The following is a 20976-nucleotide window of genomic DNA, read 5'->3' on the forward strand; positions in this document are numbered from 1 at the left end:
TGCTGTATCCACACTGCCCTTGGGCAGATGGAGCATTCAATACAGAAATCACAGTTCTCACTGATTGTGAACCATTTTACAACCTGCAGAACTGAAAGTGGGCAGGCAGGAGAGCAGGGCTTGCTGGGCAGCCTCCAGCAGCTCTAATTGAGCTCACCAGCAGGGTTTTGTCTCTGGGCTTTCACACCATTTCCCTGGCTCCCAGCCACACGTGTGAAATTAAGAGTTACAGTTTTTTCATCTTGCTGGGCCCAGTGTCACATCCCAGAGATGAAAGGCATCCCTACAATGTCTCTAATCCTGTGCTGCACAAATTTTCACAGAGGCAGATTTCTCACACATGTGGAAAAGATAAGGCTTGGTATCTGCATCCCTTTTGTACTGGGAGGTTCTTAAGATGACTCCCATTTAAGCAAGATAAAAAGATACAGAGGGATTTTTCCAAATGACAAAATGCTGTCCCCCTTTTATAAAAGGAGCCAAATAAAACATCCCTTTCCCCTCCTGCCACAGCCCTTCCAGATGCTATTTACCTCTGTGAAGTGATTTCAGGCTTGATATGAACTGGCAGGCTTCAGTGGGGGATTTGCAAGCTCGAATGTAGCTTTTCACACTGCTGATAACATCGAAGAAAGTCACGTTGGATGCTAAAGAGAACGTGGATTGCACTGAAACGTGCACAAAATTTGCCTCCCTAATAAACAAAACAAAAAACAGCCCTGAGTTTCACAGGTCAGTTTGATGTCATCATTAGCACCTCATACATAGAACGGCTGTTAATACAGGAGATGCTTACCACAGACACAGCACTACATGCACTGTGACAGACCTTAAAACCAGGACTAACCAATACCCAGAGAGGAGAATATGGAGCTGGAAAGGATGCTGGTAGCTCACTTTGGAACCAGCCATAAATCCCTCCTGGGCAGGCCATCCCCAAGCTGCTCAGGGCAGGAGGAGAGTACTTGCAGGTGAGCCTGGCAGGCTGGTCAGGCATTCCTCATGCCCTGTACCACTGCCAGGCTGGATTGCATCAAGCACTGACTCAAAATGGAGAGTGTGGCTCTCAAGGTGAAGATCCCAAATGCTCAAGTGTCTCATTCTTCCCCTGGCAGCCTTAGCCTTACCTGCTTGCCTTAACTGTGGAATGGTGGTATCCTGGCAAGCCTGACAGCGATGCATTGAGCTGCAAGGAGGGAGAGAGCAGCTGTTAGTGCCCAGGGCATGATGGAAGGAGGCAGCCCCATGGGATGTAGCATGGGACAGTCCTCCTGGGTCACTGACACCATCCCCTGTGTTTCCCAGAGATGCCTGCTGAGACCAAGGGGGCTCTGAGCATCCCAGAGGTTTATCTGCTCTATAAGAGAGAGGCACTGCCCTGTTGTCACTCAAGGATGGAGAAAGTCACCATTGCACAGCCTTGGGGATTTTGACACGAGCATCTGCCCGTCGCCGTGCTGTGTAATGATCACAAAGGTGAGGGCTGAGCCAGATGTCAGCAGGGAGAGAGCCCCATGCAAGGCCAGCCTCAAAGCAGCACCCTTGGAGACTGCAGCTCTTCCCTGACCCTGGGTCTGTGCAGTTGTTTGTATTTACTCCCCAGCACAAGCTGTGCAGGCAGCATCACAGTGACTCCACCCAGCACCACCTTCCTTTGGCAGCATCTCCAAATCCATCTCCAAAGAGCTGGAATGAAGTGTACCCATCCCAGGAACCACTAACAGGATGAGCTTGTGCATGCAGAGATCTGGATAGGAACTGCACAGGGATGTGCAGATGACCCCCAGCCCATGGGTCTCTTTGGAGCTATTGATGGCACAGCCTTTGGGGAAGCCAAGAGCCTGCCCAGCACTGGCTCTCAACTGAGCAAGAGCCACATGGCTCAAACTGAATGGCTGGGAAATGTGACAATCATAAGAGGAGTGAAGGGGACTTGTGCCACCAGCACTGCCCAAGTCCCAGCAAGGACACTCACCACCTCCAGGATCTCCCTCTCCACGTGGAAGAGTTCTGTGTACTTCCCATGGGTGATGTTAAGTTTCAGGGGAACCTGGCCAATAAATATTCTCACTAAAAAGTAGAATAAGACAAGTTAGCTGGAACACATCTCTGTGCCATGTGTAAATGTGGTTTTATCTGCCTTACATGAGAGGCTGTTTGCATGGAAAATCCCTTTACAAGGCATACAGAAAACTCAGATCTGAGAGTCACTGCCCCAGTAAAGCAAAGTCATAGCCTTGGGTTTTTTTCCCAAGGGTTGCTGCAATGTTCCCACAGTCCCAGGCAAATTCCAGAGTTCAGTGCTGCTGAACAGACAGCATTTCACTTCAGTGTTCATACATTTCATGCAGAAGCACAGACTAACTTAAATAGATTCCTGAACACAGAGAGAGATGGGTAAATTTAGTAGGAAGACAGTATCAGGTACCAAAGCTATTTATGATAGTTGGGGGTCAAATTATGTCAAATCTCTTACTTTTCCCTGCAATGGAAGGAAATCAAATCAGCAAGTCAAAATAAAGCACTGTAGAAAGGATATTTTCATTTTTCAAACTGCTGGAGAGAATGAGCAATGACATTTGAAAAGAGGTCCAAAAGATGCATTTTTCTGTGCTTAGATTCATATTTGATTCGCAGCAGCAGAATGCAATAATCTGAGTTGTCCAGACTTGCAGAGATAATACCCCTAAATCTTGTATTAAGTGTCATGAGATACTCAGTGGAACTGAGAACTCAGAATTCCAGCTTTATGTTCCACCAGAAAAACAAATACAGTTGCAGATAACATTATAAAGTCCTCAATTCTTTCCCATTTGTTTCTCATCCACTGAACCTATCTTCACCACAAATTGTATCTCAGACATCTCTAATGTAACAGCTCCAGACAAAAATTATGATGAGAATCACCTTCACAGTGTTTATATAATCTGTCCATACTCCAGTTCAAGGCATAATCAAAACAAGTCTCTAAATTAGAAGCTGACATATTCCAACTTGAAGAAATGTTCCAAAACACTCTTCAGGGACACCTCGCCCATGTTTCCTTAGCAAAATTTCCATGCCTCTAATCCTCGTTGATTAAGGGTCAAAAGAAAATCTATGAAAACAATTTCCCCTTTACACTGGAATATTGTAAGTCCTTGAGACCGAGAGTCCTCTGATAGAAAGGAAGGGGTCAGAACCTGAGTTCCAGCTAATAACTGTGCTGCTCAAAAAATTCTAAAGGTCTGAAACCAGACCTTGATCTCACAAAGACTTTCACCACGGCTGCTTAACTTTCCACACATGGCTGATCCCACTGAAGCCAGGTTACACAACAGCCCCCCTCACTTCTCCCAAGCCAAGTGCCTCCACCAGAGTTTGCAGGGCTGATAAGCTGCTGGATGCTTTTTGGGGGTTTTAAAACACATCAGGAGCAGAAGGGGCACATCTGTCCTTACTAACAAGCCTGAGCCCACTGCTCCATTGCTGAGTTTTTAAGAAGAACTCAGATATCTCTGCCTGCTCCCCAGGCAGCCCAACACAACAGGCATTAGACACTACACTTGTATAAACACTAAAAGGCTCTGATAAAAGAGGTGGTTGGGAGGAACATTAAGCTTCTGAACTAGTTCTGAGTCTAAGTCAATTTATTTTAGAACATTAAAGATAATTATTTCCATCCCTGGTTTTTCACTTTTGTTTTCTTACCTAAATTGCACTTTCCTTTTTCCAGCTCATATCCAAGAGGACACTGACAGATATAGGAGCCATGGGTGTTGCTGCAGGTGGCCAGTGCAGGACAAGGGTTGGAAAGACATTTATCCACCTCTATAAAAGTAAAAAAAACAACAAAACAACAAAAAATATTATACTTACAGAATCATAAAAATCATGAGCTGCTGGGCTAAAAGAGATGAACTTGGCTCCCCATCTGTGACTCCTTGAGCATTATCAGATGCTTCATTGCATCATTTGCACTTACTATTTATGCTGTTCCTAATTACTCTGTTGGAGCTGAAAGAATAAATATAAACCACTTGAATATTCATTCAAAAGCCCTTGAGGTCTAGCACAGATCCATGTTAATTTGAACATCCAACTGATCTGTAGCACTGCTCATCAGAAGATCTCAAGGTTCTTTCCAAAGACAAACAACCCAACAGTTTATGCATGAGAAAACCAAAGAAGGAACCTCAACAGCCCAAGTCAGACATGTGGGCATGGGCTGCTTCACCAAAGTCCTGTCCTTTTCATCCAAGCCCTGTTTCTCAGCTCCAAGGGCAGAGCTTGAGCACTGATCCAGTCTGCAGGTTACCCAGTCATGGTGGAGGCAGCCCTGGCTGCAATCACCTCCTTCTCCAGGGCTCCTCCATGCCAGCCTGGGGATGGTCACAGCAGTGATTCCTGCCTGTGCCACCACTGTCAGTGCCCTTCCTGCTGGGTCAGCAAGAGCTTGGGGAGCAGACACCATTGTAATAAAACGGTGTCTCGGGGGATTAAAGACAGTATCTCAGATGCTTTGTAGATTAAACAACTCAAACTGCATATTCTGAAGAATATATCCAATATTTCCTCTTAGAAAAAAATAAAAAAGATGTCCTGGTCAAAAAAGCTCCTCTTGCTGCATCTGTGACTCAGATGAGCACAAACACACATCATACACACCCACAAGGGCAGGCCATAGGCAGGGCTGGGGACTTGTCAGTGACAAGGCTCTACAAGACCAGCAAGACTTCTTAGACATCTTACACCCCACTCATACCTATCTTGTGGCTGCTGCTGCTGAGTGCTGCAGCAGAGGCAGGAAGCACAGGCTCTGTGGTTACAGCATGAAGCACAAGAACCAAACCCATGTGTGCATTTCTGGTGGCACTGCAGTAACCCACAGCACCACACAGACCTGACAGCTCTCTCTGCCCTGGGACACACCACTCGATGCAACCTCATGCCTGGACCAGCCTGGCACAGCTACCTCAGCATCAGTGAGAAGCAGACTTGGTGTAATGTAAGCAGCCAGAAATGAGTGGGAGTGATTTAAACCCATGGCTTTCACTTTGCCATCCTTCAGCTCGTGCTTTGTACAGCAGAGACCAGGGCAGCCACTCTCAGGGCAGTGAGTGACCATGGACAAAGCACCATGACCAAGACAGCAAAAGGATCTTTTGCATTCTGGTGAATGGAAAAGTGTGAATCAGTTTCTAAAAAGGATGCATTATCTTAATTTTTCAATTAAAAAATCATTCCAGTAAAGAAATTTTTTTTTGCATTAAGCTATAGCTATAATTAAAACAAATCAGCCTGAGAAATAACCTTTAAATACTTAATTATTGGATGGAATACATATTATTGCCAGTATTTCACTGAGATTAATGCCTTTAGCACACACACTGTATCCTACAGTGGCATGATGGCCGGGCTGTGAACTTCAAACACAAAGTCAATTTCCTTTTATATAAGACTTCAGCAAATGTATTTACTTGAGAAAATAAGGAGACTGGCAGTGGTAATAAATTTTTTATAACAACATTCTCAGCAAGACTAGCAGGAGAAGCATCAGGCCCCTAAGAAGATTAATATTTAGTGAGGTGGGGAGAAAACAACTATAGGTTGTAATATGAGAAGCAGTTTCAACAAAATACCAAGTGCTGGCCAACTGTACTTTCTCAATAATAAGACAGATATCAATCATTATATTTCTTGATGGATTAACAATAACAATAGATAAAAGTACATCCTGTGCTTACCTGTAAGGCCAATCAGATTTATTTTCTCAAAACAGCCAAATTTCAGCTTAATCTTTTTATCAGAAATGCTCAAAGTGCTCACCCTTATTTCACCCATTCAACTTGACTGCTAAACCCTTAGCTTAAAAAAAAACAACACAGAGACAAGTTATTGCCCTCAAACCCTGCTGACAACAGACTTGTCACACATGCATGGACACACAGCTCTTTGAAAACTCCTGAAGTGGGACCCAGGAATTCCTGCCTGCTTGTTCCTGGCCCCACCACTGGTGAGAGTCATTGCACACATTACCTGTGGCTGGAGGTGATGTCCTCAGCCTGACTGTGCTGCTTGGCAGAGGAGCAGTGGTTGGTTTGGCAGCAGCCAAAGTCGTTGCAATGCTCCCAGTGGTTTTGATGGTTGGAGGTGCTGCAGAGGTACTTGTAACAGGGATGTTTTCCTCAGTGGCTTTACCAGGCTTTGCAGTGATGGGACCCATGGCTTCTGTGCTTTTACCAGTGGTGTAACTGTGCTTAGTGGCAGTGGGTGTCTGGGCCCTGTGGTCCTTCATGGTGCTGGCCTCACCTGGGCTGGGCCGGCGACCGGACGGCGTTGTCAGCACAGGAGGCTTCACCGTGGTCACTGCCACTGTGGGGACAATGCTGGCCTCATTTGCTGCACTTGCTGAGGGACTAAGGGGTGCATCTGTTGGACCAGCCTGTGGAGCTGTGGTGAGCAGTGGTGCTGCCTTCCCAGAGCTGTCCCCATGGGTGGAGGCATCTCTAGGCAAGGCAGTCTCTGTTACTGTCACGGGAGCGGACACGGACACGACGCGTCCACCAAGCAGCTCCATGGGTTCCGTAGGGAGAGGTGACCTGGTGGGAGTGAAGGTGGTGCTCTTTTGGGGCTGGTGTGTGACACTGGGCTTGTTGGTCTCTCTGGGTGAGCTCCTGGCTGTGGCAGCTGTGGAGGGCTCCAGCCTGACCGTAGCCACAGTGGTACTTGCTTGATCGCTCTCACTGGACTGCGACATGGATGAGGGGGATGAAAACACAGACAGTAAAGATGCCAACGAGTAAGATGGGGAGGGCAAGGAGGAAGTGGGCAAGGAGGATGGCAATGCCTGCAGAGGGGGTGAAGATGCCATCACAGAGGGCAAGCGTGGCTCAGGTGATTCTGACAACGTAAACAGATGAGTTGGTGGTGGTGTTGATGACAGCAAGTGCTGCAGTGATGACAGTGACGAAGAGGCTGGAAATGCTGATGAAGACAGAGAGGATCTGTCAGTGGTCAGCAACTCAGAGGCAGTGTTGAATAGAGTTATATTTTCTATGCTGCCTGTAGAAGATGTTGATGGTTTGGAAGGGTGCACCAGCAACGGCTCTGTAGATGGTTCAACAAAACTGCTTCTGTTTGATGCATTAGTCTGCCTGTCATGAGCCACAGATGATTGTGAGGCATCAAAAGGGCTGGAAATTTCAGAAAAAAAGGTGGAACTCTCTGAGGAGTCAGCAGAGGTGCTGCTGTTGGAGATAGACAGGAGAGTCCTTTCTCCTCCTCTGGTGTATGTGGTTGAAATGTACGTGCCGTCTGTGTGAGAGACTGAGGTTCTTTTCTCAGCATCACTGCCACTGACTGGCTGGTGGCTACCTGAAAAGTCTGGAGTAAAAGGACAAAAAATATTAGAAAGACAGAGTAATATGAAAGCATTTTGATGTTATATTAAAGCTGCTTGCTAAATAAGATGTTCTTGTCTGTGAACCTGTTCCATGATTTTCTAATTATTTCAAGCACCATTCAAGCATGGTTACACAATTAGGAGCCTTATGCATGCCTTAATTGATTATAAAATTATGAATCCTGACAGACACAAAAGTCCCATGAAATGTGTAGGTTTCCAAGTCACTGTTCTTCACATACTGCTTTCCTAAAGTGATTGAGATCTTAATATTCTGTGGTATTTGTGACAAGCTAAGCAGAAAAACCCAACTGTTCTTTTTATCACTCATAATTTACAAAATTCACATCCTTGCCCTCTTATCCTCCATCCCCATCTACAGAATATCCATCTTGCTCAGTCAATTTGTTTTTAGACACAGTGAACTTCATGCCTCTGCAGGATGAAATTATTGCATTATGTTAATTTGCAGCTTATCATGAACCCAGTGATTCAAAACTTTGCAGCCAGGAAAACCTAAATGCACATCAGCATGCAAAAATTTCAGATTATTTAGCACTAAAGGTGCAATCAATCTTATAGTACCGGTTTCAGGATGTACAGCTAAGGTCAGCCAACTTTTAAAAAATTTAAAATGGTATTGAAATTTTGTTTTAATTCTAAAATTCCTTAGGTTATTGTGAAACAGTTCTGAAAGCATCATCCAAAAGAAACCAGTTAGGGTGCAAAAAAAAAGAAAATGCAGCCATCAAAACAGGAGGGTTTATGGCTCCACTTCTGGAATAGTTTCCTATCTGTGTGGGCTCTGGTTTTGAGTCCTTTGATGGAAACATCCCCCTGAGTGAACCCACAGGTGGTACTGAATGTAGTAATAAACAAAAACCTTATGTACAAAATACTAAAAAACAGACAATGTGAATTTCCCCAAATGTACACCAAAAACCATCAACTTACTTGTGAGATCATTTTGGAAAGAAGAGTAAGTGGGTATCTTGGCAGAACGCACAAACACCGTCTCCGTCGCAAAGCCTGTGAAGCCCCCGCTGCTGGTGGAGGTGTTGGCTGTCCTGCCCTGCTCCACCAGGGCTGGCTCAGATGGCCCTGGAGAGCTGGGAGCTCCAGCATGGAAAGAAGAGCTATCCATGCCACCAGCCAGAGTGCCACCTGTCACTGAGAGCAGCATCCTCTCCTCAGCACCCACAGACGGGGATGAACTGTACACGGGATCAGTGATGGGGCTGGGCATCCTCTTCTCAGCACCTGAGCTGCTTAGGGAGCCATGGCTGCTGCCAATAGCTGAAAAAGGATGGAAAAGCAGGAGTCTGATTTTATCATCTCACAGCAGACAGGACTGCCCAGATACTGAGGGATCAATACAATTAGAGTCATAATTGTATGTTTACGTTATTTGTAATTATCACCACAACCCAGACAGGCAGTCAATGTGCCCTACAGAAACAAGAGCCACATGTCTCAAGAATGAGACCCTTCTTGTTAAGCATCAACAGCTGCAGATATACCACACCGCAGGGCAGAACCATGACCACTTATAAATGGTGCCCATGACACCTGCAACAGCTGTGTCATAGCAATCCCACAGAGAAGGGAAGGGAGAGGCAGTCAAACGTTACCCCAGAGCTCAGAAAAACTCACTGGAAGGTTCAGCAGCAGCAGAGAAGTAGGTGAAGGCCTTGGATGAAGGGGTAACCTTGGGCTCTGGGGATCCTTCTTGGCCAGATGACACATGTCTCACTGGAGGCCAGGCCGTGGAGGACAGGACAGGGCCGGTGTGGGTGTCCCCAGCTGTGTCCAGCTGAGATGTGAGGCTTTCTGCTTTTGTGCTCCATGTGCTGTGGCTACCTGGGGCTTGAGGTGTCCCTTCCTTGTGGATGAAGAGTGTGGCTGAAGGTGAAGGCACTGAAATGCTGGGAGAAAACGCAGGCAGCAGCTTTGTTGGAAGCTCACTGAGTCCTGCCCCGCTCTGTGGAACACGACTCTGCTTCCCAGGCTGTGCTGCTGGTGAGGACAGCAGGACTGTGTCCAGGGTGCTGGTGTGGGGGGGAGAGGGAGCAGAGCTTCCTCTGGCACTGGAAGCTCCATGGGTGTCCAACACAGGCACTGTGCTGCTCTCCTCCCTGGCGGCAGCTCCCACCACACCGGGTGTGCTGGTGAGAGGGAGGTGTCCTCCTGTTGCTGAGCTCTTGTCTGCTGAGAGAGAGCAAAGCAAAATGGTTTATGCACCCTAAACTATAAATAAGCAGGTGTTCTCTCTTCCATCACCTGCCTCAGGCGGAGGGCACAGAAAGAATTGTGACAGAAAATCCAATCCTGCAGAAAATGCTAACTCTGAAAGCACAGCTCTTTCCTGTGCTAGGAAGAGCTGCTGACAGCAGGGCACCCTGGAGAGGGCACAAGGAGCAAGGTATGGCAGCACTTTTGGGTTTGCTTCCCTCCAGCACTCCTCCCAGTGCCACAGGCCTGACCTGGGCACCAGACACCCCACACTGTCACCTCTGCACCCACAGTGAGTGAGGGGAGAGCACACAGCACCCAAAGCCCTGGTACTTGAAGGAAAGCATGGCAGGTTTGTATGGGATCAGTAAATACTGCCTTTGCACCCCAGGGTGGACTCAGGAATGACTGCTGCTGCTTCTGCTGGTGTAAACACAGCCAGTGGGGCAGTCTTGAAATTGTGCTGTCCCTGAAAACACAGCAAACCTCGAGACTGCTCTGGCAGCAAGGCTGGCTTTTCCTGGTGCCAAATGTAAGAAACAGAAAATGTGTTTTTCTCTGGAAGTTGAAATTTTCATCCATAAATCCAATGCCATCATCCAGCACCTTCCAGCATGCCCTCCCTCTCTGTGCCCATGCAGATGGGTGTCTGATGTGTGCTCACAGCTCACCTGGGGAAGTGCTTTCTGCAGCAGATGGTGAGCCTGTGAGCAACGGGGTCACAGATGACAGGGTGGAACCTCTACCACCACCACCCTGGGTTCCCCAAGAAGACTGGGAATGGCCTGGAGAGCTGATGCTTTCAGTACCAGTGGTGGAAACCTCTGTTTTTTGGGCCAGGGTGGTGCTGGCTGGCAGAGACCTTAATGTCCTCCCTCCTCCCTTGGTGCCTGTTGTGTAAACAGAGGTGATGGTGGTGGGGAAATTGGTTCTTCTGTCTGTTGACAGGATGCTGAATGACACAAGGCTGCTTCCAGTAGCTAAAATGTGATAAAGAAATAATTTACATTTTTACACATATGGAACTATAAATAAAAATGAGCTTTCTTCCAATAGCACCCAGAGGCAAGTACAGTACACAAACACAAGTAGAAAATATGAGAAAATGTCAATTTCCAAAGATACAAATCCTTCCTACAAAAATTTGTCTTCTAAAAACCAGTGTGATGCTGACAAAAGTGCTATTATATAAAACTGTTGAAATACTAATGCTGTGCACTTGATTTCACCATTATGTGCCTGAGTGCACTCCATGCTGCTAGAACAAATATCGTGGTGACCCAGAAAAGCCTGGAAATCAGTTCAGACAGTCAACACCCTGAGCAGTGTGAAGGTCTTAGAGAAGTCTGAAGAAGCAGGATCAGGGGGATCAGACCCCTTCAGAACCACAGTGGGAACTATGACCAAACAGCAGCATGAAGGACCTCAGGGACCATACTCAAAGTTGCCTTAAATTTGTTGAGCTGGTTCAAATTCTGGGAAGCAGCATGATCCAAGAAGTAGGACAGAAAGTAGGAACTGAAGTCTGATCCCTGGGACATGATCTAATCCTCACCTGCTTAGTTCTCTTGTCTGTAACATGGAGATAGCAACTGGAGACAGTAAAAATAGGACTGTGATTTGAAAGTTAATTATTTTTCTTGGCATAATGAAACTTTCTACACATGTGCCCTTTCTGTAAAAAACGTAAAGCACATTTTTTTGGTCAAGAAAGAGCTGAATAATTTCAGACAGAAAATCACACTGCATCCTTCCTAACAGTATATTCTACATAGCAGGAAAGAGTCAGGCAAGTGCAAGCTTGTAAGAAAAATGGTATTTCAATTCTAATGTGAACTCACCTGGGGAAAGAGGAGAGCCAGAGCGTGTTAGGGGAGAGTCTGCCACCTCAGTGAAATCTGTCATTCCTGTGGACCCCTGAGCCCTGGAGGTCCCTCTCCCAGAAGATGTGGATTGGGTTGTTCCCAAGGTTCTGTACGTGGCACTGCTGGATGCGGAGCCCTTGGCTGCTGCCCAGGGGCTGCTGCCTGAGGCTGACCTGGGGGGCCTCCCCCCACTGCTGGATGTGGCTGAAATGGGAGTGCTGGTGGCAGAGGAAGCGAGGGAGGTTTTCTCTGCCACTGGTCTGTGGCTGCTTCTGACACCTAGGGTACAATAAACCAGGTTTGATTTGTGCATACAGAGCTATACACACAACTGTGTGCTCAGCACCCATTTCTACACTGCCCTTTGAGAAACCGAAGGGGTTTCTCTGGGAGGAGATGAATCTCTTCAGAACAGGCAACATGTGCCTTACAGAAATCCATGAAAAATCTCAAACCCACATCCTACAGACCAGCCTGCATGGCAGACACAGCACTAGGTGACAGCTGCAAAACCCCAGCAAGTGTCTCTGGCCGAGAAAGTGTGTGCATGTATCTCTTAGCAATGCTCTTCCCAGGACAGGAGTTTCATTAGTAATGAGGCCATCCATGTTTTTCACCCAAAAGCTGAGCTCCACTCTCCCCCTTCCCACCCATCTCACTGCCAGCTCAGTGCAGCCAGTAACAAAAACATCCATGCATCCAATAATGACTGATGGCCATATCTGAAGAAAAACAGTGCAGGGATGTGAAATCTCACCCAGCCCCAAGGCAGACAGCTTTCAGACTAACAAATTTACCTGGGAAAGGACCTTCAGAGGCAGAGAGGGAACTTGTGAGCAAAGGAGGGCCTGGGAGATCAGTGGCTTCCCATGAGCTGTTGAGATGATGTGTCCCAGTCCTCAAGGAAGAGGAGGTCCCACCCAAAGAGCTTGTGGGGTTGCTGCTGGTGGCAGAGTGCCTTGTCACCTCTGCTGTGTGGCCATTTTCTGGGGACATCAGTGTCCCCACTGCCATGCTGGACATGTCAGCAGCCTGGATGTCCAAGTGCTCCGTTGTCTCTTCTGCACCTGGGATGCTCCTGGGGGGTTCATAACTGCTGCCAGAAGCTGAAAAAGCAGAAGAGAAAGGCAAAACTGCACAAACATAAATAAAAACTGCTGGGTAGGTCTCATCCCACTGTCAGCAGATGTAGACAATGTATGTGTGAATATTCAATACGGAAATGTTTAATACTGGGAAATCATTAAGACAGGGGGAAAGTGGTCTCTAAATAGGAACTGCTGAAGTTATTGCTTGCAAAATTCTACTGGAAGTTTTCAAGGAAAATCTATCCTCCCCTTCCAACAAGAATAATATTTATCCATACTTTCATTTCTGTGAAATGTTTTTAAATGTACAGAATGTGCCAAATACAATATTATTCCTCCTTTCTTTAAAATAAAAAGGATATATTTTGTTAATAAAGAGTCTTTAAATAAGAGTTTTGAGCTATCTATCAAAACTCACTTGTGGAAGCACTTCCTGAAATGGATGGCAAGCCTGAGAGCAATGGGTCTGTGACACGTCTGCCTCCATCACCCTGGGCACCCACAGACACACCAGGGGTCTGGCTCTGGGCTGAGGAGCTGGTGATTTCAGTCCCAGAGGTGGAAATCTCTGCCATGGAGACCAGCCTGGTGCTGGCTGGCAGAGACCTCAATGTCCTCCCTCCAGCCTTGGCAGCTGTTGTGGAAATGGAGGTGCTGGTGCTGGTGAAAACTGAACCGAACCTCTCCGTGGCTGAGCTGTTGGACGGCTGGTGGCTGCTTCCAACGCCTACAGTACAATAGGAAAAATGGATTTATATACATGAAATTATAAACAGATGGATCCATTTTCTCCCCAGATGCTTACAGTGCACATACAGACACTAAGCATAGGAAGTGTTCAATCTGGACAAAGTGCTCCTTTGGACAGGCAGGACTCCCCTCACTGCAGGGAGACCTCGCTGCCAGGTTTGTGAGAGTGGCATGGCCCAGACAGCAGGAAACCCCACAGGACAAGGACTGTGGGGGTTTGCCTTTAAATCCCACCTTTGCTCTAATATTGCTGGAAATAGGCTCAGGCTTTTTGCTTTTCTTTTTTTTGTGGCTTGAGCAACAGCATCAAACAGCAAAGGGAGGAAACCTAAGCACAGCCACATTCCCACATGAGCCTGCAGCTCACTACACATCCCACATCCCAGGGCTCAGTGGGGCACTGTCCTTCAGACACTGGGTCTCAGGTTTCCTGCAGCCCCAGTGGTGCTCCCAACAGCTGTACCAGTGTGAGAACCCTGGAGATGTGTTTGCTTCTGAAAAGCTCTGGACACAGGATAAGGATTTGACAACACTGAGGTTTTCAATATCTGTGTGGAGCAGGACAAAATCTCTGGTTTTGGGAGCTCCAGACTCTGGCTGCTGCAGAGCAAGCAAGGGGAAGCCATGGAGCCCAGGGATCTCAGGTTTGCTGCCCTGAGCAGGTTGTTCAGCACAGGCATCTCACCCTGCCTAGCTGAGGGCAAACCCACCCATGTGGTTGAAGTGTGGGTTCCCAACCTCCCACCCCACCCCGTCACCACTTGGGCACAGGTCAGACAGGGCTCAGAGCTGCCCTTGCTCTGCAGCTGGCACTGCCCCAGTGAAGATATTTCACAGCTGCAGACATCCACCCTGCAGAAAACACTGTGATAACATCCACATCCAAAGAACTTCTTTTTTTTTTTTTTTAAGTGGAAAATGCTGGGGGGGGGGTTGGATCAAATTATTTTTTCCATTGCTTTTTCCTGCTTTCAGCAGGGAATTTCAGCTAACTATCCAAATAATAAAAAACAGAGTGCATGCAAAACAGAGCATCTCCTCTGCTTCAAGAAAGCAAATACTATAAAGTAGCTTTTCAAAGCTATGAAACAAAGGCCAGCAAAGCTCACCTCTGAAGGTGCTGTCCATGGGAGGTGATGCAGTCAGCAAAGGGCTGGTCAAGCTCCCTGTGACACCCCTGGGGTGTAGCACGATGTGCTCTGCACCAGTCTGGGTGCTTGAAGCTTGGGAGGAGGCCTGGGGCTGTCCCAGGGAGCCAGGGAGGGCAGAGCTGGGGCTGGGTGAAGCAGCTGCAGTGCCCAGCTCTGTGCCCACCCAGCTGCTCATGGACTGGGAGAGGCTGTCAGTGCCTGCAAGGCAATGGGGGAAAGCAGATGAAAACCCAGAGATGGGCTCAGCTGTCCACACACCAATCCACACTGCCCCTCAGCCCCCTGTCTGCACTGTGCCTACAGGATCTTTGTGCTTGCAAGCTGCTCTAAGCAGCTCACAATTTTAAATACTAAGAGAAGCCACATGGATTCTTCTCTCCATCCTTGTGCATAAAGCAAGCCAGTAAACTGCCCTGGGTGCACAGTGAGGATGGAGAGCTGGATCCACAAAGCTCTACAATACAGAACCAGGCTCAACCAATGCTGGCTACTCTGGGGAACAGCATTCACCTTGTTCCCAGGTGCTGAAACACTTTCCCAGTGCTCCTAGGCTGAACTGGGATGGCTCACCTGGGTGATGAGCTTCTGGAGATGAAGGCAGCAGCACTGTCCTCATGGTGTTAAACCCTGACCCGTTCCAGAGCCCATGGTGCCCTCCCTGTGTCCCCTCAGCCAAACTGGTGCTGACATCTTCAGAGCCTGCTGGTGTCCCCTCAGCAGCTGCAGGGGTGCTGGGAGCCCTCTTGCCTCTCCCTGGCATGTCTGCAGCGTGGTGATGGCTTCCAGGGTCTGGAAAGCAACAGGGAGAGGGTCATGTTCACCTGGAAAAGTTCTTGGGTGGCAGCAGCATCACCTGCAGTGGTACCCAGCCCTACCACATGCAACAGGAAGGGTCACAGCTGCATCCCTCACGTTTCCTCTGTTTAACTGCAGGAGGGATTGATGGGAACAGAGGGTTTCTGTTGCCAAAAAATAATGGCATTTTAAATATTGTCCTCATTTGAGCATGGCAAAAGAAACAGACTTTTTTTTTAGAGACATTAAAAATGCAGAAGGCAGTAAGGAGCTGATGCCAGAACAGTCCACAGCTGGCAGCCTGGGCATGCCAGCTCTACATTCTAGTCCCTAAGCAGAAAAAAACCAAGGAATAAAAAAAAATTAAAGAAAACCTCTATGCTTATATCTTATTTCAGCTGGGGATATTAAGAAAAAAACTGAAGTGGGGACAGGGCAATCATCACAGCTTTGTCTTGCTGCTCTGGGAAACAGGCCTTGACTTAAGTTCATATTTAAAAGAGTACATTGGTTTACTTATGACTGAAGATTATGAGCAGACCCAAAAGTAAGTGCTCACTTGCAGGATTTCCATGTAAGGACCTCAGCCACAAATCATCATCACAGCTGGTCAGGTATCCTTAAGCTGAGTTCTTATAGCCTAGGCTGGGCTTGCAGTGGGGTTCAGTTCCTGAGGGGAGAAGTTGTGGGGACACCCAGGGGTCTCAGCTCTTTGCACAGCCCCTGAGCTCAGTGGATGGGCAGGACCCCCTGGGTGCTGCTGAGTGCTGAAAAACATCAGCAGCAGCTCCAGAGAGTCATCTGTGTTGTAATGCTAAAAAACAAAGCCCAGCTTTCCTGAGAATGGATTTCTCCAATCCTGAGATTAGATTTCTCTCAAAAATCTGCATTTCTAGCTGTGGGGCAGCACTGCTTCCTAACCCAGTGGCTATGCTCAGTCCCTGGGCTGGGAGCAGTAACAGCAACTCTCACACCCATAAACTCACCAGGGGGATGGCTGTGGGTGAACAGGTGGGTGACTGTCCCAGCAGATGGGTTCTCTGGGGATCCTGCTCCTGGAGGGGTGACATCCCCATCACTGGCAGGGGGCACAGTGTGCCCTGTGACCCTGCTTGCTGCTGGCACTGCCCCGTGCCAGGCAGGCAGTGATGCCCACTCCCTGCTCCCAGCCAGCATCGTCACCAGCTCCACAGGAGCACCAGCAGTCCTCATCTCTGTGCTTGAGCTTCTCTCCTGATGGCTGCTTTCAATGACTAAAAGGAAAGACAAGAAAAACAACTTAGATCCCATCAGCACTGATGTGCAGGCTCAGCTCACTGCAGTAACACCAAGGCCAGGCTCTGAGCTCATTTACTTACACTAGAGAAAAATTTTGCATAATCAAAACACAGACATGAAATTTATTTTTGGATTTGCACCAGTGGAAACTAGACTGGGGACCAAATACCAAAATCCACCTTTGTGCAAAAGACTAATTCAATTCAGCACCCTCAGGATTTTTTTGTGTTAGGAGAAATAAATTTTGAAAGGAGCAAAAAGAAAGTCTTAAACAAATAACTGATGGAAATACTTGCAGTGTAGGGTCCATGGCAGGAGTGTGAAGGTCTCCAGAGCAGAGCCCAGCACAGCCCCATTCTGAATGTAAGATGGGAGGGGAGAGGGCCCCACAGCTGCTCTCCTCTCTCCACTTGGTCAGTGCTTGCTGGACACCTGATCTCAAACCTCATCACCCACAGAGAGCTGGCAGGAAGCTGGCTGAGAACTGCAGGGCACCCAGGATGGTCAGTGTAACCCACCCAGCCACAGTGCAGCACTGGGACACAGGAGATCAGTGCATGGTGTGGGTAACATGGCCCACCCAGTGCCAAAGCACTCCAGGGTGATGAGATATTTTAGCAATTCTAACATTAATGTCTACCACAATACGAGAAACAAGACAAAAAAGAAGAAGATTGTGCATGAGTGGTGGTCCAGGGAATCACGGTTTCCAGCTTATGGTACCACACAGGGCTGTGAGGATTTCACTGCGTATCAGTTCACACAAAAATCAGCAGCCACCAACTATGTTACAGTCCCAAGGCTTGGCTGGCACTGCAGCCTCAGATGACCTTCAAAACCCACAACAAGCTCTGAAGTCAAAAGCAAGTCCAGATCTGAATGGGCAAGGTCCCTGTTTTGTCCATCTTCCTTACAACAAAATGCAGTCTCTGTCATGTGCATGGCATCCACAGGCAGCAGATAAAGGCAGTCAGTCTCTGCCCAAAAATTCTGATTTTGAAAGTTAAATCTGTTCTGGGCCTCCAAACATTTTCTGTAACAAAACTGTGTGCCCAACACAAACACCTACGGGACACATCTTCTTTGTATTGTATGTCTTCCTTGGAGTTGCTGTGCCTGTCACAACAGAGGTGGCAATTTCAGAAGTGGTGTCCCCTCTACATCTGCAATACCTTCAGTGGGAACTCGCCAAGAAACAGAGGGGTAGGTAGGACAGTCTGTATCTCATCCTGGGAGTCTAAGCCCCTGTGGGCCAAGGAGACAGGAGCTGTGACAGAGCAGAGCCGCCAGGGTGGCATCACTGGCAGCCTCACAGTGGCTGCAATGCCGAGCAGCCACTGCCACCCAGAGCCCGCTCTGAGCCACCTCCCGTCCCACGGGACAAGCTCCTGGTCCTCACCAGCTGGACAAGGGGATGGGAAGTGGAGGGGATGCTTGCTGTGTTCATTTCCAAGCCAATACCCAGCCTGTAACTGTAGCCCACAAGTCCATTTATAGCAGCCCCGAAAAACGTGGCTGTGCTGGAGGGCAGTGCACTGAATTTCTCTCCATCCCCCTCGCACTAAAAGCTTTCAGCTGTGCAGCCCATGCTGACTGGAGAGCCTGTGGCCAGCTCTGCTGCACAGAGAGAAGGCAAAGCAGCAGATGCTTAAATAAACCCTTAGGGTATGAGGATAGACAGAGGGAAATCTGCTTTCCCAGGTTGCCAACTCATTTATCAACAAGGGCAGGCTAAAATATACAGCATCACACTTCAGCAGGCATTTCACTGCCACTTCTTAAAAACTAACCCTGGAAATGCGAGCAAGCAGTGCCTTCAGCTATGTTCCTTGATTGAATGAGACCAGTTCAAAATTAAAACACTGCTGTTTGCTTATCTGGTGGTTGTTTGCCCTGCAAACCCACCTCAGAGTGTTCTCTATCTTCTTTTGGCTCTGCAGAGATGCTGGGAATAAACTGAAGCAAAACCCTTCCCCTTATTGTGGGCGCCAGCAAACCTGGCTTTGAGCGCAGCCAGGCAGTGGAGGGGCTGAATGAGAAGGTATTATTTACACAGGCTTTTTAGAGTCATCTGGCATTTTTAACCCTCCCCTGCAAGGTCCTGGTGCAGGGAGGAAAACCTCATCCTAGCACAGGCTCAGCTCCCCAGATCAGCGGGTGCAGAGCATAAGCTACACTGGAAAATTCAACCCACAGCATGTAGTAAGGAAACCCCAAAAAAAACTTGTTCAACAAAATAGACATGAAATGTCACATCCATCAAGCCTACCAGAAGTGCAAGATAAAACCACAATATCCTCTTTGATTTGCCAGTAGAAATTAAGACTTCAAAGACAACCCTCCTCTGCAGCGGACAGACCAGATCAAATTTCTTCCCAAAAATTCCCCACGGGACCATCTGGCCTCCCCTGATGCTTTAAAGGCTTAAAGCAGAGTGGCCCTTTAGCTGAGGTGCTGATCTGTCACCAACAATTTCGTCACATCCTAAGCTGCCAACAGCTTTGCATGGTTTAACTCCACATAACCACAGCCACTGAGAAATATTTGACTTCCAGCACAAAACCCTGCCACCCACTGGATTGGTGTTTTCCTTCCCAGTGAAAACTAGCAGTGATGCTCACCAGACAGGTCGAGGCTCGGAGTTACTTTTTCTTTGCAAGCATAACAAGCCCGAGGCTTGCTGTGAGCCGAGTTACACAGCTCAGCCAGGACAAACAGATCAAGTTCCAGCTGATTTCTCAAGGCTTTGGGCTTGCCCCTGGCAGCCCAGTTGGAGAACTACCTTGTGAGACTCCTGAAAAATCTCTTTTGGGCCAACAATTTTCTGTCTCCATCTGTGACACAGCACAGGCATTGCCCTGTTTCACAGCTGGCTGCTACCAAGGCAGTATTTAGGTGATGCTCACAACTCAACCATGGGTCAGCACAACACCAAAAAGCACAATAATGCAAGTTTTCTGCAGTGACTGTGATCACACACAGGGCGGGGAGGGAGGTGGGATGTATCCTACTGATGCCAGGAGAGCAGCATCCCCACAGGCAACGTTTGTCAGGAGATTGCAGCCAGCCAAGGCACACCACAAGCTATCCCAGCCCCACGGCTCCCCTGAAAATGGGATTTTTTTCCCCTCGAGGGCAAGAAAAATACTTTCTTGACAGGGGAACACAAATTTAAGAAGGAAAGAAGGAAAGCCAAGAGCAGCTGACTGGCTGTCCAGAGCAGCCCTTCACCCGGAGCATCCCTCGTGGGGAGGGTGGGCACTCCCTGGGGAGCATTCCCGCTGGGATGGGGATGGAGCCGCCCATGGAGCCGCTGTTCTGCCGGGGCTGCGGGAGCATCATCCCGTGCCCGCAGCGGCTCCTCCCGAGGACAGGCAGCTCTAATTATAAACCCCACATCTGTTAACGTTGCATAATCTCAACATCATCCGAGGCTCGCGGAGGGGAGAAAAAACTCATCCCGACTTGGAAAACTCCTGGCTGGCTGTAGGGAGAGGTTGGGAAGAAAGGCGGGTAGCTCGGGAGAAGCAGCGGGAGCAGAGCGGGGCCGGGCTCCAGGCTCGGGGCTCCGGTTCCTGCCGGGCTCTGGGTTTCGGGCTCCGGTCCCTGCCGGGCTTTGGGCCCTGCCGGGGCCGGGCTCTGGGCTCTGGGTTTCGGGCTCCGGTCCCTGCCGGGCTCGGCTCTGGGGCTCCGGTCCCTGCCGGGGCCGGCCTCTGGGCTCCGGGCTGTGTTTTGAACGAGCGGCTGCTGCTGCGGATGTCGGGATCATGGGTGGAGGCCGGTTAGGAGCCAAGCGAGTTTGTGCGAACAAAAGCTCAAGCCCTAAATCTGGACCGTCTAGGGCTCTCTGGGATTTTCAATTTCCTTCCTTGTTCTTGCTCTGAAAGAAGAAGTTTAAGGGCGGGGGGGGGGGGAGTGAGCAGGGTGGGATGAAATGGAGGGTAAAAAAAAATTCATACTTGAGATGGGTCAATTGAGAGTAAACACGCTGATAATACTGCTTGGGGAAGGTCCCTCGTGTGTGCTAAGTGCGGGAAAAATGCAAGAGGTTTTTAACCACATGCAGTCAACCCTGTTCTGCTATTTTTTTTTACATCTATACAAGGATTTATTCTGTCTGGATTAAGAGAGGTGGCAAGAGAGGGTGTATGGGGAAGAGAAGAGGTGCAGAAGCCTTACTAGAGCCTCTCATCCTTTGTGGGGGCTGGTTTGGATGCAGTATCCAATAGACACACGCCCTTGCTCTGGTGCTTCGGCTCCTCATCCTCTCCCCACTGGCCCCCAGGCAGAGCAGGACATCAATTCACAGGATCTTCTGTCATTTTAACCATAATAGGAAGGATTTATGCAGGCACCAAAGGTGCCTAGAGCTTTAATATGTCAGCTCAAGAAAAGTGATGGGGATTTAATGGCAGCAGCAGCCCCTGCAAGCT

At 48.4% G+C, this 20976-nt stretch overlaps 1 protein-coding gene across 1 annotated transcript in view; it reads right to left on the bottom strand.

The window, feature by feature from the left end:
- HEG1 (heart development protein with EGF like domains 1) overlaps nt 1-20976 on the bottom strand; it is a 50975-nt gene that overhangs the window by 16533 nt on the left and 13466 nt on the right. Inside the window, exons 2-15 of the mRNA XM_058810005.1 lie at nt 16252-16518; nt 15041-15259; nt 14429-14668; nt 12988-13296; nt 12279-12587; nt 11458-11760; nt 10288-10596; nt 9038-9592; nt 8339-8680; nt 6019-7365; nt 3691-3810; nt 1976-2070; nt 1128-1186; nt 534-694 (exon numbers count right to left, since the gene is read on the bottom strand). Of these exons, the coding sequence (XP_058665988.1) occupies nt 534-694; nt 1128-1186; nt 1976-2070; nt 3691-3810; nt 6019-7365; nt 8339-8680; nt 9038-9592; nt 10288-10596; nt 11458-11760; nt 12279-12587; nt 12988-13296; nt 14429-14668; nt 15041-15259; nt 16252-16518 (4635 nt within the window). The remainder of the gene's footprint in view (nt 1-533; nt 695-1127; nt 1187-1975; nt 2071-3690; nt 3811-6018; nt 7366-8338; nt 8681-9037; nt 9593-10287; nt 10597-11457; nt 11761-12278; nt 12588-12987; nt 13297-14428; nt 14669-15040; nt 15260-16251; nt 16519-20976) is intronic.

This window comes from Ammospiza caudacuta, chromosome 8, assembly GCF_027887145.1.
Source record: "Ammospiza caudacuta isolate bAmmCau1 chromosome 8, bAmmCau1.pri, whole genome shotgun sequence".
Taxonomy (NCBI): Eukaryota; Metazoa; Chordata; class Aves; order Passeriformes; family Passerellidae; genus Ammospiza; species Ammospiza caudacuta.